Raw genomic sequence first — 16,719 nt, 5'->3', positions numbered from 1 at the left:
ATTCAGATCCAAATCTACATGTATCCAGATTCTGATCGTTTCAACTCATACAACAAATTCAAGTTTTCTTTCAAAAATAAAACCTGGCCTTCATTTGAGGATAAAAGATTGAAAGGAAGAAACACCACAGAAGAAATGGAAATAATACTTCGTCGCTACTAGGATGATCCAAAGCAAAACTATTGCTGATATATTGGTACGCCAACACAAGTTACGGATTATCTTGCCACAGAAATCTAACAGGAGGAAATTATTCATGATTCAGTTAATCAATCACTCGTAGAACATGAATCCTGAGACTGAAAACTGGCAATCACCGCCTTCTTACGAGATTGATATCTGGCAGTATCAAACTCTTAGTCAAGAGATTTCTCCTGTCCTGCAATGGGCAGGTAAAGTTGGCTCGAGCAGATCTTTTACCCAGAGGTATTTTCCTCACATGAAATCCTCTTCCAGTTCCTGCAACGACTTGTTTGTAGAAGCAACCTGTTTGTTCGATGTCATCTTCTCTGCAACCATCAAGCCCTTGTAGCTTCGTATCTCTGACTGCCTCTCCTTTTCAAGCCTCTCCATCTCTTCCCGCCGTTTCTGTTAAAACATTGACCAACTTCATGAAAACTTTGCATCAAGAATCTTCTCCAAATAGTATTCCCACCTAAGTCACTGGAGAAGTTAAATAAATAATAATAATAATACTAATACTAATACTAATATTTATTGAGACGGGCGGGTGATGTCAACAATAGGGAATGCCAGTTCCCAACTTCTCCCTCAGTCCCTCTTTGTAAGGGGTATGGAATTACAGATTATTTGTGGCTTGTCCACTTCCATACAATGTATGAGAGATTGCTTCTGCTCCCCTCATGCAAATCAGTGGATTTCAGTAAGGATGTGTTAGATGAACAACTATTATGCACCAGTCTGGAAGATCACTTTTGCTTCCTTAAACAAGTCTTGAATATCCACTATCAACAGATTCCCTTGAGAATGTATTGGAACAATAACCACTATCCATCCAGTAATCCCCAAGGCCAAGTTCCAATAGTCAGTACCTAATTTGACGATTTGCAGAATGATAGCATTGAGCAACACATCGTCACGAGGGCCAGAGAGACTTGATATACATAAACTTCAAGGCTTGTTCAAGAATTTGAGCTTCACTTTCGGCTTGGATATGATAGTTTTACAGCTTGATTGGCAAGAGTATTGTACATATCTCAGGGTCATCTCACTCACTCACTGTAACACTGGGTTTAATTTCTAGACTCACTACTCCCATTCTTTATACCTATAACCTTTCTAAGAGTGATGGCCTTGGGTTCCTCCATTCAATGTAAGATGGCATGTGATAAGTGGGCTGGTAATGCCAACCTAGTTAGGATGTCTTAGATAGCAATGCCTAGACACCCCCTCCTTCATGCCATGTGCAACTTTGCTACTCTAAATTCAAAAATTTACCCAAAAAAATAAAAAATCGGGGAAAATAAAGATGCAACTTACTTTGTCTCTCATATGGAGCTTTCTTTCAGCTCTCTCCGCCGCATTAACCGCCTCTCGCTCAGCTGCACAATAGAAAATAGCTATAAGCTCCTTCATAGCACTAGCCAGGCTAAAAGATCAAACTTCATTTACAACTGCACCAACCCAAATGCAAAAGTGCTGTTTGGTGGCTTCAATCATTGGAGTAGAATCAGGCTTCCCTGCATCTGCAAACACTGTTGCGCAGATGCAGATCAATTCAACTCTAATGGTTGGAGATGGCTAAATGTAATCCATTCTTGAAGCAATGCTTAATATACTGGGGTAAAATACAAGTATAGACTACACTTGCAAAACAGGTTAGGAATAGTAGTATCAAGTGATGTCAGAGCCTATAATCTATCAGGGCATATGGCATGCGGTTAAAATAAGAAAAATCACCTTTCAAGTCAGGCTTCCTTTCCACCTTGGTCTTGTTCAATCTATTAACTATCTCATTTACACGTTTCTCTACTCTCACAGTGCGGACCTGAACAAAGCAACACCACCTCAGAACTGTACAAAATGCATGATGAAGATTATGGTTAGGTAAATTTTAAAGATACACGGATACTAACCATCTTACTATTGTAAAAACCAACTTGCCCCACATCCATAGAGGCAGCCTTTTTCAGATTATACCAAGGGGTATAAACAACATCAATGTTATTGACCTTGTTGCCTGCCAGGGTACTGTTATTGTTAAATGAAGCAGTTATTTATATCACTACACAATACATAACCTAGAAGTTAATCGCATCTATATCAAAGTAATTTTCCCTTTTAAATTATACCTACATATGACTATATGAGCTACATAGAAATAACCAGAAAATATTTATGTACATCGGCAAACACTAATAGGCACAGGAATACATATTTGACACTAAGATACATCTGATTATCTGATGTTAGTGAATACACTGGAATATATATCAGTAAATATATTAGTCTATTTCATATGTAATTGTTAAAACTGATACTATTAACAATAATAAAAGATATGTTGTAAGCAGCAATGCTAAAGTACTATCGAAAGTAAGAAAAATAAAAGATACTAATACGGGAGCTAATAAAATACATTGCTGCACCGCTTCAGTAACAACGCTACAACTACAGTTAATTATAGTAGTATAAAGACTGTCTAGAAAACAATTTTGGTATAGTTAAACACGCCAGTTTGTTTTTCTTCTTTTTGATTATCTGTTCCTTACAAGTTACAATTATTCAACTTCACCACGAACCTCTCTGCATCCTACTAGGTCTGTCTTGCACTTTTTTTTTTTTGGCTTTAAAAAAGTTGTAAACTTGTGAAAGAAAAAAGAAATGGATGAAGACGGAAGAGAAGAGAAAAGTTTATTTCATGCCCAATGTCAGTATGTAGTCACACGCATGATCACGAAATAAGACTTTCTTGTGAAACTACAAACTGAACGAGAAGACAAGACAGCATATAGCGATTGCCTTGGATAGAATTTGCTTTGACAAGCTGAGCACAGTCCTCCAGTAAACCCTCACTTATATCGCCGATGGTCTGGCCCTTGTTTAGTCTTACATAAACATGGGCGGAAGACATTTTATCCACATGGAACCTGCAATACACACAACCTGTCAAGCAAGTTCAACGAACTTGATAGATGTGTACATTAACAAGTCTACCAAACAACTACCTCAACAAGAACACAATACAATTTTAGGTTAAATTTTAGCTTAACTTTTGTTTCTTCTAAGTCCAAGCTTGAACTTTTGTTATTGAAGTCATCTACATGATACATAAACTTACATAGTTCATTCTTTACGGCTCAAATAGTGAATCCCATGAGAGTTCTCAAAAACCATTTAGAATTAATTGGTCCAGACTTCGTGTAGCTCCAGAACGACCTAAAGTTATGTATCATTGTATGATATTAGCTGTCTAAACATTCAGAAAACCTAGTATGAGTTTGTGATGATCAAATTAAATGTTTCATGCTAAATGTTGTAATTTATAAAACATAATTTCCAATACAATGCTCAGTGTGATTGAAGGTTACATGCCGCCAAATCCGGTTTAAGCCTATTGGTCAAACTGTCAAAGCCTAGAGGTGGTATTCGAATCACCATTTGTGAACCATGTGGTAGAGGCGTAGAGCTCTTCTGGACAAAATTAGTTTGGAACCAGCTACAGGAACAGAAGCTGCTAATGCACCCAGTACATCAAGACACAGACCCACATAATCTTATTCAATTAATCAAGCATTTCATTGTGTCCAAGTTATACATCATAAGTTGTCTATGGCGTCAATCCAAAAGTGCTAACCAAATCATGCAATTAAGAAAGCAAGGTACTGAGCAAACCTAGAAACTACTTCTTAGATGTCAAATGAAATTTTCAAAGTAATGAAGAGGGCAGTACATCCGCCTAATAGCAAATTACAACAAATGAAAACAGTACAATGGAAACTGAATTATTCTTAACTAGAATCAGGATCATGAAGACCACAAAATGTATTTGAATTTCATCTGCAGGCTGGTAGCTTTTTCTTTTGAGGTTTTGTAATTCTTATCTCTTCCCTTTCTTTTTTGCAGTGTCTTATCTCTTTTTCTACTTGTTTTGGTAAGGCGGTAGAAATGTAGGATAAGTAGGCATATCAGTACTATATATAAAAAAAAAGGAATTCCCAATCAATATAAATTTTATGTTCCCTTTCTCCATGCTAGGTATGACCAAAACCTTCTTTTTCTTATCATAAAATAATAATTAAATACGAGAGCAGGGAGTCAGTAGACGGGCAACTGGTGGGAAAAGGGAATAAGTAGAATAAAAACAACATGGAAAGCACATACACACGGAGAAACAAAGTAGTAGTAACCCTACTTCAACTCAGAAATATTTCGATACCAGAACAACAAGCTTTAGATTTTTGTTCCCTTTTTTACAATGGCACGATCAGAACTCATTGCCAATAGAGAAAATAAGGTCGCACTTACAACCACACTAGCTAATCACACTAAAACAGATGCGCTATACTACCACAAAACCATTATCCCCACCAAATGAATGTGAAACCATCACACCTTATCACGCTGAACAAGATCACAAGCGCTGCCATAGGACCGTAAGCATAGAGCAGGCTAAACCCTTTAAGTATAATATCTAACAAGGAGCCTCATCTTCAAAAAGGATGTTTCTAATGTTAAATTTTACCTCAAATCTATTTCCCGGTTTCCATCAATTCATACCTTTTCTGCTCTCCAACTACAAACTCGATGCCGTGCTCTTTTCTTTTCTTCTCTTTTTTTCCATCAAAGCAAAGCAATGAAAATAGAGCACATCTGACATCTGTGTCAGTCTAGAAAACTCGAGGGAAGTCTAACCAGAAAATAGCCCATTGGTGGAATGGAACACAAGACAGCCTATTCAAATGACAAAAAGGGACCTCTCAGACAAATCAAGAAGATTTATCAATGAGCAGTACACAGATTCACTGGTAAAGCAACACAAAATAGGGAGACATTTCTTTGCTGTTAAGGAAAACCGGTGAACATGCAGATGAGAGAGAGAGAGAGATTGTAGACTCGGAAATACTCAAGGTGATTCAAACTACAAAAGGTGAAAATAGGGATTATTATCAAAAAATAACGCTAATAGCAATAATAATATTATTAATAATAAAATAATCATAATCATAATCATAATCATAATCATAATCATAATCATAATCATAATCATAATCATGATAACTATAATAATAATAATGGATTATTTTAGCCTAGACGCTTTGATCTTCTTCTGAAGAAGGAGAATAATTTAATCTTCTTCTAAGAGAATTTCAATGGAGCTCTCATAGTTTGCAAAATTGCAAGTGCAGTAACAACTAATGACACATGGAACTGTCCCATGAAGATAATTTTGATCCATAGTCATGATCCTCTCCCGACCCCGACTGAAAAAAAAAAACAAATACAAAAGAAAAGGAAAAATAAAACAAACTAAAATGTCTGAAGTCAACAAACGCCAAAAGTTACATCAAAGTCACCTAGCAAGCAATTAAAGTTAATAAGCCTTGCATTTACTTTATATATCATCCTCATAAAAAGACTTCAGGTAACTAGAGGATACTGAGTATCATCCCATAGAACTTCCTGTTAAGTGCCTCAAGCATGTGAGCCGCACTCAAGAGGAACGGAAAAATGCAACATGATGTACATTAGAACACTAGAGAGCATTTTATTGCATGGAAACCTTTAAAGTTTAAAGTTTGTGTATTGGACTGAATACTAAAAATCAAAACCTTCTCATACTTTGGCTGGTAATGTGAACTTCATCCCATACAGCTCAAACGAAAATGCAATAACCCAACTTGCAACGGATATGTTAAGGTAAGACTTAAACCTTCTATTCTCAGCCCCGGGATATCATAGTAGGTAAGTATAATTTATGGCCATGAACATGATAATCTTCTATATAAGAACTATTTAGAATTGTTGATTTCATCAGTCAAAATTCGCGGTGATCCAACTTACACGTTTCTACAAACCAACGGTCATATAAGAGTATCCAAATAAAGCAATGGAATAGCATTAGTTGGCAATGAGTTAATTTTGCCTTACGGAAATAATGGCCGAACTAAAAAGGCTCATATTACTACATGTAATAAGATACATTTCCATAAGCAGAAGATTTTGTCTTTAATGATCCACTGATAAATAGTCACTTTCACATTGTTCTAAACACCAATTTATTTCAGTTTTCAACTAAAAGCAAGGTCTTGCTCAACTATTCAATGGAGGCACAAAGCACAGATGCTTCTCATTCACCACCAGCTGGTCCTTGGAGTGTCACACGTACTGTAGTTTTGGGTTTGCCAGCCCAAGCCCAGCAGGGGTTACCTAGAACTCACTCCTGCAGATTCTGTCCTAACAGATTCTCCAGTTCACAGGCGCTTGGTAGGCACCAAAATGCCCATACACACGATGAAAATGGAGAACAACAGAGACCGAGGATTTCTGACGCGGTGATGCGTTATTATCAGTACAATCCCTTTGATGCGTCATCTTCCAGTGTGTCTAGATCTGATCCTAGATATGGGTTCTCTAATAGACTGTCCGGGACTGGGATGTATCCAAGGTTAGCCATCCATGCACCATATTACCAACCTCGGTACTCCAGTACTAGATATAGCTACGCTACATGGGGAGAACCCACTGGCAGGTTCGACATGACAAGCCAAAATCAAGTTGATCTGGCTTTAAGGCTCGGACAGCCCAGAACTGTTTTCCAATCTGGAGAATCATCTGGCTCTGCAACTAGTGATGACAACATACCAGGCGAGCCAGCTCAGTTTGAATATAATCCAATGGAGCCAGAGGCAGAGCCAGAACCAGAACCAATAGAAGAGGTCCGAGGGCTTGATTTAACCTTAAGGCTCTAACTCATATCTCATCTTCTACTATCATCTATTTGTGTCCTTTATTTTGTCTGTTGCGGCAGTTATTAGTTTCTTATATCCAGTTTTTCATTTGATTTCCAAAACCTTCCCTTTTAAGTCTTTTTGTCACATGGTAGTCTCTGATTTGTCTGTAATCGACCAAAAAATGACAAATAATAAAATTTATCATTGTTTCTTTACATGATTTCTAATTGCTAGTGTGTGGTGTCAATGTAGTTTACTAATTGTCTGTAATTAGCCAGTCTCATAGTTTAACAATCAAAATACACACAAAATCAGCAATCAAAATACACGCGTATCATGGAAATTGAAGAAAGAAAACGAAAGATTGTTTATTTATACCAGATGTCTTCAGGGAAACCATATTTGATAAGATCTTCATTCTCATGTTTATCTAGACCCATGAAAATTGTGTAGTTTCCAGCTTCGGGTCTAGCTTTGTAGTAGAAAACCATCTCTCCTCTCCTTCTTCTTCTTCTCCTCCTCCTTCTCTCAAAACTAACTAGGGTTTTGAGGTTGGAGAAAAATTAGAAAGAAGAGGAAACTCTGTTTTTTTTTTTTTTTTTAATATTTATATACAAAGTGAGAAATGAGAAAAAGATAATTTTTTCAAATGGTTGTAGGTAGGGGTGTGTAATACGGGGTGGAGCGGGGTTAGGGGATACAATCCAAATCTGAAATCAAAGTGTGGCGTAAGTGGGGGTGATGTCGTGTCTTAATTATCACCCTACCGTTAGGTCGACTTTACTACGGCGGGTTTTGGCGTCATCATCCTGCCCAATGAAATTATCATTTTAACCCAATTTCACTAAAAAAAACTTTCTAATTCTCGCAAGAAATATATTTCCAATTCACAAAGATAAAAAAATGGAATCAATCAATAAAAATAAACAAAAAAAAAAACTTGAATTTGAATCCAAAACCATATTTGTAAATTTGAAACTTTTTTATCGCGATTTACCATTTGAAATTGATTATTTTCCATAACACGATAAAAAATGAAGATGGGGCGAGGATCTACAGACAAAAATAATAAAATATAAACTAAAAATAATTCAAAATGAATACAAGGATGAATGATTTATCTTCTCCAAAATTCAAAAGTTGAATTTGAATTTCGATATTTTCCCAATGTTCAAACTTGAATATGTGAAATTGATATTGAACTCATAAGTTTGTATTTATATCTCAAATTTCTACAAAAGTTAAAAGAAATTATAAAACAAAATACAAAAATATTAGAGTTAGAGTCTTGAAATTGTGCGTCAACGGGATTTGGGTCAACGGTTTTGACACGGTGGGGTTTGGGGGGTTTGATCGGTCGGGTTTGAACATAGAACCTACACTCCATAACCCGACCGCATAAAAAAACGTGGCGGGCGGGCGGGTCTATTTTCGGGTCGGTGCGGGTTTGGGTGGCGGGTGAAGACCGAGTACCCTACCAGATGATGGGTCAACGGTTTTTTTTTACACTCCTAGTTGTAGGCTAACATGCGCCTAGTGTTCCGTGGTCCACGGTCCACGGTCTACGGTGTACACCAAAATTCCGACTAAGAGCAACTCCATTCGGGTTGTTGTTACCTAAGGCCCATACACAAAATGATCATTCCAACCTACGTTTTAAATTCGGATTAGAAAATTAGTCTACAGGAGTTAGTTATAAATATTTAGTAGTCCTAATATTCCTCTTAACTAGAATATGGAACTGACACCTTTTACCCAATTTTACCATGAATAGACGAAAATATCCTCACTTATAAACCAGCAAAACCGACTAATTACGATGCAAAACAAAATTTTGATTTTCACAAAAAAAAAAAACTGAATCAAAAAATTTAGATATGAAAAGTTACTCAATTTAAGGAACTAAATTCTTGAGAAAATTAAGTTTGTGAGAGATAAAAATGAAGAAGACGTCAATTGCGAATCGTGATCAAAGGTATGTAATAAATTTGTTTTCAATTTTAACAAATATTAATATTATCATATATAGAAATTTATTAATTAGTGAATTCAACGTATAGCAATTAACATCTTCCATTAATTTCTCATTTATTTCCAAAATCAGAATTCATATTTTCGAAAATATTTTCAAAAACGTAGATGTTTCACTCACTTTCCTTATAAAATTGTGAAAAAAAAAGGAACCGAATTATTTACAAGCATTACTTACATTGTAATTAGTAAATAAAGGTTTCAATTTGTTTTAGGAATGCGTATGCCAACTTTTTGAAATGTGAAATCTCTGACAACATTTAAAAATGTAAAAACACTTCATTGGTCATACATTTCAAAATGCAAATTCATTTTGTATTTCATTTTAGCAGTGCAGATGGGGAAAACTCTGACTCAGATGAGGAATGTTTTACTCTAATGTGTGGCATACTTGTATAGGGTATTTAGAAGCTTACATGTTAGGATTTACCTTTGGATACCGATAGCTCGGCGGTTTTAAGATCGTTAACACGAGAGCAGTTTTATATCTATAGTCTGGTATACTTGTATAGGGGATTTAGAGTAGATATTAGAATTCGATTTATAGAATAGTAGTAATTTATAATTATAGAATAGTCATTAGAATAGTAGTCATTGATAATTATGTAATAGTAATAATTTCTAATTATAGAATAGTAGTCATTTATCATTTTATAATAGTAGTAATTGAGCTATCTTTTTTATCTAAGGTGTGGCATTATATATAGGGTATATAGAATTATAGAATAGTAATCAGTTATGACTCTCTCTTTCTCTAAAGAGTGGCATTATATATAGGGTATTTTGTTAATCGGTAAAATCTTGTCATAGAGGTTAACAAATTGCTTCTAGATGTGTCTCTATAGATGGGTGCGTGCTGCATCCTTGTTTTTTGGAACATTGAAGGTTAGCATCTTTACAATGTAAAAGTCAAAACAGGAGCATCAATGACGGATTTCTTTTTTGGTGTACTTTAAACCTGTGTTGGTTATGGCACCTTATGTATAAGGGGGCTTGCATTCTGCATATTTCATTTTTGTTGCCTTACCTAGAGTGCTGACAATGACTTTGCATTTTAAATTGCATATAGTGTATCACAAATTAAACTTGTCGGCAATAGACCCTAAGCCTAAACATCTACACACTAAACCCTAAATCACTGTAAATTAGACCTTAATAATAAACTTTAAACCCCAATAAACTAGACCCTAAGCCTGAACCCTAAAAACCTATAGACACTAAACCCTAATTGCATAAACCCTAAACCTTAAGACACCGAATTCTAAACCCCTATAAACTAGACCCTAAGCCTAAACCCTAAACCTCTAGACACTAAATCATAAACCAACTCATTGCATTGCATTTCATAATAGTTGGTCGAAACTACTAAATAATAAAATGCATTTTGTGAAAAATGCATATCATTACGCATATACATTTTAAAATGCATTAGTATTTTAACGCTGGTGGTTTATATTTGTGCAATATGCATTTAAAAATGCAAAATAGGTGGTTATAATTGATTGTTTGTAAACTTTTCTAAAAGAGGCTCCGTGACCCAATTTCCCAATTTCTTGATTGTTAATTTGTCTTTATTATTCTTCCCTAGTCTAACTAAATGATTGAATTTATAGAGAAATAAAGTGACCGAGTTGGTTAACAAACATCACAATAAAGAAGGCAAAAAATTGTGGCCTATTGATTCGCTGATTCAAGTTATGGATTGCCCCCAACAAGAATCATCATATGCCCATAGTCCCAATACTTTTAAAGTTTCTGTAAATTATTGACTAATTATGAGGACTCTAATATCAATTATGATTTTCAGGGTGGACTGTGCAATTTATGTATGCAAGTTCATGTAATGTCGTATAAGAAAAACAATGCCTTCTTATTCACATCAAGTAATTGTGGAGAAAAAATTCAAAAAGCTCGTGCAAAGTTGACATACAAGATCCTGTCTGACAAGAAAAGAAGTTGGAGCTTAAAGCCTGAATAAAATGCGGTAATTGGAAAGGAAGAATGAATCACTTGAAACTGAGTGTTTCGATTTTGGATTTCAAGTTTAGTTTATAATGTATGTCAACTTGAAAGTTTGGAATTACTGTATATTGTTCCACTAAAAATTTGATTCCTACAACAATGTTTATGACAAACACACTTTGCTATTATACTAGGGAATCATTTCGATCTGCCGCGACTTTGTCATTGTTTATATAGGATCTGCTGCATTTCTTTGCAATCAGGAAATAATTACAAGGAGAAGAACATAATATCAAATGTTTGTTTTTTCAATATGATGTCAAAACTCTATATAAATCTTTAAATGGTGACATCATTACTATATATAGAATATGAAACTCTTTTCAAGCATTATGCTAATGGTTCTCTGTGTATGAGAGAGAACTAAATGTATCCATTTGCTTTGAATTTGATTAATGAACAAAGGGGTATGTAAAGATTCTGATTATATATGTATATATTCTCATAATGGATGTGACGATGTCTACAAATATAATATTTGCAGATTAGCAGAAGTACAGAAGTCATAAGTCACAGCACCTAAATAAGGATAACTGCAGCATTAACAGAAGTACTTGAGATTGTAATATAGATTAGTTGCATGAATTCTTGGGCCTCTCTAGTCTCCACTCATCACTAATTGGTTTTGAGTTGGGTGCTCCTAAAGTTTAAGAGGTTATATATTTGTATGGAAGCTTGGTTTTGGAGAAAGGAAAAATGAGAAACTGATTTCAAGTTAGTCTCCATGTTTTGTCTTTCTAACGCACTAATCTATGCAGTCAAAAGTAGGGTCTATGCTCACCCCTTAGGCGCCAACTCCTAGCTTTTGCGACTTTAACTCCATAGTTCTAATTAAGGTGTTACTTGATAGTTTTCTTAATATTGTTAACTTCGGTTTGAATTATTGTTTTCAAGTTGGACATAAAGTTCTAACTAGAGGGGAGTCTTGGACAATAAAGTTAACCAATATTAGATTTAGTTAACTTAAAGTTGTGTCCTAGTAATGGTAGGTTTGATTTTGTTCTGTGTAGCACTTCTCTCCCTATTTATATAGAGAAGGTTCATATAATAGATATCTTAGAAAAATTTGATGCTTTCTCTCGCCACAACAAAAACTAAGTTTGTGGTTAATACTAAGGGCTAGCCCGAGGTTCTTTGGAATTCTAAAGCTTAGAAACTTCCCGGTTCTTTGGGACATTACTCACGGTAGCAATAGGAGATATCCTACTCATTTATCAATTGCATCATTTTTTAGCTCGGTTTTGAGTGTGTTATTATAAGATGCATGCATTTATATCCGTGATCTAAATTTCCATAACCGCTAAATAAGATCTTTCTTTGTGTGTCCGCAAATCAAACCGCACTAATCTTTTTGGTTTCCGATTCTTGACTATTCTAACTGTTAACTTCTAAAGGTAGCTCTTGGTGGCATACCAGCCCCTAATAAGGCCCACCCGCTTGGTACCATTTCTGCTCCACCTTGGGGTTCTCGCACTTATTTTGCCCATTTCCTACACATACATAGCGATGATGGGATCCAAGGATCCGACGGATGCATCAAAGATAGCCATACCAACGCAAATTACATGGCAAAACGTTTGGAGGTTCTCATTTCTAACATTCTCTGCATATGATTTTAGAATTACAACTTTAAGAAAACAATCTATCAGCAACTGTGTGGCACCTATGCAAGAAATCATTTGATTTGTTGAGTCGAGTGTCTCCTTTCAACAGGACAAATTAAAGGCTCTTCGAGAATGCATTTGAAGGAAAACATTGTGCAGAACTGCAGCGAGATATTGGAAAACATTGTGCAGAGTTGGTGCAAATAACATGCTACAATTCTCAACCTCATCACAAATCAAATTTTGAATTGAGTCATCCAAACCAACAAAAATCTTATAGGAGGAAATTCCTTTTGCACAAAGAAATAAAGCTAATGATTGTAACTCTGAATCAGTATCAATTGAAGACTTTTTCTCATCACGAATAAAATAAAGCTTACAAGCCAATGGGGTAACATCTCTCCATTTATCATATATGTTGCGCTTTAGTGCGCTAACTGTAGAATCCAACCCAATACGAATAGCAAGTGTATCATACAGATATGATATCACAGCAAAAACATGATTATCCTTTTGAATAGTATGTGTATCAGTATTTTCCATTTCAACTGCACGAAAAAAAAACGTTATTATTATGTTTGTATGAAATATGAGTGAAATATGAGTGAATTAACAATTCAAAACAATTCCATTTCAACACAATATGCACTTATATGAAATATGAGTGAAATAACAATATGATGCATTTTAAAATGAGAAAAGAGTCTAACCTTATTAATATCGGAGTATTGACAAAATTTATGAACACTGAGATTGTGGAAGAAATAAATTAGAAATAAAAAGAAGGAATTTAAGTGAAGAATATGAATTAAACAAACTGTGAAGTAGTTTTGTTTCTATCAAAAACAGTTAAAGGGTAAAAAGAGAAGAAGGAAAAGTTTGAAAAAAAATGGTTTCGCGGGCGGTCTCGAGTCGTAACCCCAATTTCAAAAACATTTTAAAAAATAATGACTTTTAGTAATGCAAAAAGTCCAAAGTGGTATTAAAACCCAAAAATAATATTTCTAGGTCTTTAAAACTAATTTTATTTTTGAAGCAACTCTGTAGCCCAATTTCTTGAAATTCGGATGGCGTGATTTACATAGCTAAATTTGTGGCCTCACATCTAGCTCAGCTGTCAAAATAAAGTTCAATGAGACAAAACATAACCCAATTTATGTCGTCTGTTAATTTATGCTCAACCGGCTAAAATACACATTGTAACGGTTTGACATGCCAATGGGGTACCCTACTAGCCAGCATGTCATATTTTTGTTTTTATTTTTATTTTATTTTATTGGTACACTTGTTTTCAATGAGATCAGTAACTCGGGCAACTCGGATGCATGCAGGATTTGAACCTATATTTCTAGTATCATTACCCATAGATTTTACCAACTAATCTATTTGGATGACACCACTGAACTCACTTTAAGTGTAGATTTTTTGGAGTTTACATGTAGTTTGGCTCTATATCCTAATCCTAAGACAATTTGATGCAATCGCAATTGCAATTAAACGAATTTCACGAATCCTCAATAAAATCAATTCAATTCAATTCCAAAAAAACTAATTATGGCAAAGGACTACAACTCTTTATATAGGAAAAGAATTTCTAAAACAAATAAAACACCATAAATTCGGAATTAATAATAACCCCAAAATACATTTATACTAAATAATCTCAAAATACTGATTAGACCCAATTCTAGTACTCCCTAATGACATAAAAACTAATATAGGACTCAATTATCAATGTGAAAACCTAATTCACATCATACTCCCCCACTTGAAGAACTTAACTCCGACGAGTTAAAAGTCTTCTTAGATCTCCAATCACTACGACGATAAGATGGCAGATAAAGCATCTTTCCCAACTTTAGCAAACACGATATGAGGAGACGGCATCTTAAGCAATGGTTGATTATGCAGTGTAAATACACGTCAACCCTGAGAAAGATGATAAGTCTGCTCCCAAACACGATAAACAGCTCGGACACTATATTGCTATTTGGTGCCTAAGACAAAGTCACATGCATCAAGACTACTCACATGACAAAAAACATAGTCACTAAAATCTCCCATGCGAACACCAACTCAAACTGTCTATGCATGTTCCTCAAAATCTCCAACTCTGAAAGAATGCACCTTCCTAGGTCGATGATGTATCATAGTAGTCAAACCAAGTGTGTCAACCATACGATGAGAAATCAAATAAATTCCATAGCCATTATCCAAAACCACATGAGTAGGACAAGTCTTAGAAGCCAATGGATTATATAAAGTAGCACTCTATCGGAAAACATTACCACATGCAGACTCATGTACTGCCTGAAATATGTGCTAGAAGCATAGGGAACCATGTATCTGCTGGAGTAAGAATTTCCTCAGATGTGTCTCTGTATGCTTCATCATTTGTCTCAAGTTGAGGTGACTCCATATCAATAGTCAAAACTGGCTTCTTAGGACAATTTGCTTGAACATGATGACCTTCTTGACCACAACTGTAGCACTTGACAATTTTCTTATGACTTATTGGAGTAGCTCTGTAAGATGACATAAAGGACATATAACTCATTTTCTTCTCAAAATCAAAATCAAAACTATAAGCTTCCTCCAAGGTGGCAATTCGTACATGGACTAAATCATACCGAATATCTCCCCTAAGAGGCGAACGCGGGCTTCTTCATTCTCTGGTAGGTTGCAACTTGATTGTAGACGATAAAAGGAATTCAGTATACTCTTGCACGGTCTTAGAATCTTGTTTCAAATCTTGCAACTTCTCGTACAATTGTTGCACATAATTCATAAGCACAAATTTAGTAACCAACGCTTCTTTAATGCACTCCCATGTAGTGACTTGACCCAAATTCTGGCGTAAGCGTTGTTGGAGAAACTCTGTCCACCAAATCAAAGCAAAATAGCGAAACCTAGTAGCAACCCAAGAAACCTTGTGATCTTTTGACATATTTTGATAAGCAAGCACATTCTCTATCGAGACAATCCACTCAAAACAAACCTCGGGTCCCAAAATACCGATAAACTATGGAATATTAACTTTTGGCTTGAACTCACACTCAGTTGGTGGAGGACGATTCATAATAATAGGAGGAGGTAAATTGTCTCTACAAGGTTTCTTTCCATTCATCAACAAATCTCATAACTCAACAAACGTACATCGAGAGAAGTCGTCAAATCCACTTTCAATTTCACAATTTTTTCATTCAAAGCAATGAACTTCTCATCATAACCAGATGTTTTCTCAATTATATCATTCACACTCTTCTCTAATGTCTCAAACTTCACATTAAGTTCTCTAATTGTCATCGCCATAAAAATAATAATTTTTTATTTCTGTAGTGATATATGAATAGTGACGTGAATAGTGCACAAAACAGTAATGATGAATAGTAACACCAGTGAACAATGTCGCGAAACAGTAAAGATGATGAACAATATCGCATTTTTTTTAACCCTAAAAAAAATAATAATATATATATATATGTGTTCAGAAAAAATAATAAACATATACCTCTGATAGAGTTGCGAAAGAGATTTTTTTTCCGTCTAATTCTTTTATCTTCTTCAATGATAATATAACAATTAACCAAGACCTTCAAAGGCAATAGAAGCTTTGAATTCTAGCTCTTGATACAAATTTGATGCAATCGCAATTGCAATTAAACGAATTCCATGAATTCTCAATAAAATCAATTCAATTCAATTCCAAAAAAACTAATTATGGCAAAGGCCTACAACTCCTTATATAGGAAAAGAATTTCTAAAACACCATAAATTCGGAATTAATAATAACCCCGAAATACATTTGTACTAAATAACCTCAAAATACTAATTAGACCCAATTATAGTACTCCCTAATGACATAAAAACTAATATAGGACTCAATTATCAATGTGAAAACCTAATTCACATCATACTCCCCCACTTGAAGAACTCAACTCCGACGAGTTAAAAGTCTTCTTAGATCTCCAATCACTGCGACGATGAGATGGCAGATAAGCATCCTTCCCAACTGTAATAAACACGATATGAGGAGACGACATCTTAAGCAATGGCTAATTATGCAGTGTAAAGACACGTCGACCCTGAGAAAGACGATAAATCTGCTCCCAAACACGATAAACAGCTCGGACATTATACTGTCAATT

General features: G+C 35.1%; 1 protein-coding gene across 5 annotated transcripts; it reads right to left on the bottom strand.

The window, feature by feature from the left end:
• Positions 1-63: 63 nt before the first annotated feature.
• LOC147511297 (uncharacterized) lies at positions 64-7,570 on the bottom strand. 5 transcript variants are annotated; one of them, XM_086603008.1, is made up of 7 exons: positions 7,293-7,538; positions 3,302-3,399; positions 2,983-3,110; positions 2,097-2,200; positions 1,921-2,008; positions 1,501-1,562; positions 165-588 (listed from the first exon to the last, which is right to left on the bottom strand). In XM_086603008.1, coding segments are annotated over exons 2-7 (537 nt in total). In that variant the 5' UTR covers positions 3,304-3,399; positions 7,293-7,538; the 3' UTR covers positions 165-435. The 5 variants fall into 5 exon arrangements, with proteins under 5 accessions (XP_086459133.1, XP_086459130.1, XP_086459134.1 ...); XM_086603007.1 differs by lacking the exon at positions 3,302-3,399 and having other exon boundaries at positions 64-655; positions 7,293-7,570; XM_086603004.1 differs by lacking the exon at positions 3,302-3,399 and having other exon boundaries at positions 64-588; positions 7,293-7,570.
• Positions 7,571-16,719: the final 9,149 nt, after the last annotated feature.

The sequence above is a fragment of the Coptis chinensis genome, chromosome 3 (genome assembly GCF_015680905.1).
Source record: "Coptis chinensis isolate HL-2020 chromosome 3, ASM1568090v1, whole genome shotgun sequence".
NCBI classification, from domain to species: Eukaryota; Viridiplantae; Streptophyta; class Magnoliopsida; order Ranunculales; family Ranunculaceae; genus Coptis; species Coptis chinensis.
Note: the sequence above shows the minus strand (reverse complement) of the source record. Positions and strands in the feature narration are given on the sequence as shown.

Coding starts and splice junctions, on each gene's coding strand:
- LOC147511297 (XM_086603004.1), bottom strand. CDS start 7,405: ATGGTTTTCTACTACAAAGCTAGACCCGAAGCTGGAAACTACACAATT. Junction 2,009..2,096: donor GTTTTTACAATAGTAAGATG/GTTAGTATCCGT, acceptor TGCTTTGTTCAG/GTCCGCACTGTGAGAGTAGA. Junction 1,563..1,920: donor AAGGAAGCCTGACTTGAAAG/GTGATTTTTCTT, acceptor TCTATTGTGCAG/CTGAGCGAGAGGCGGTTAAT.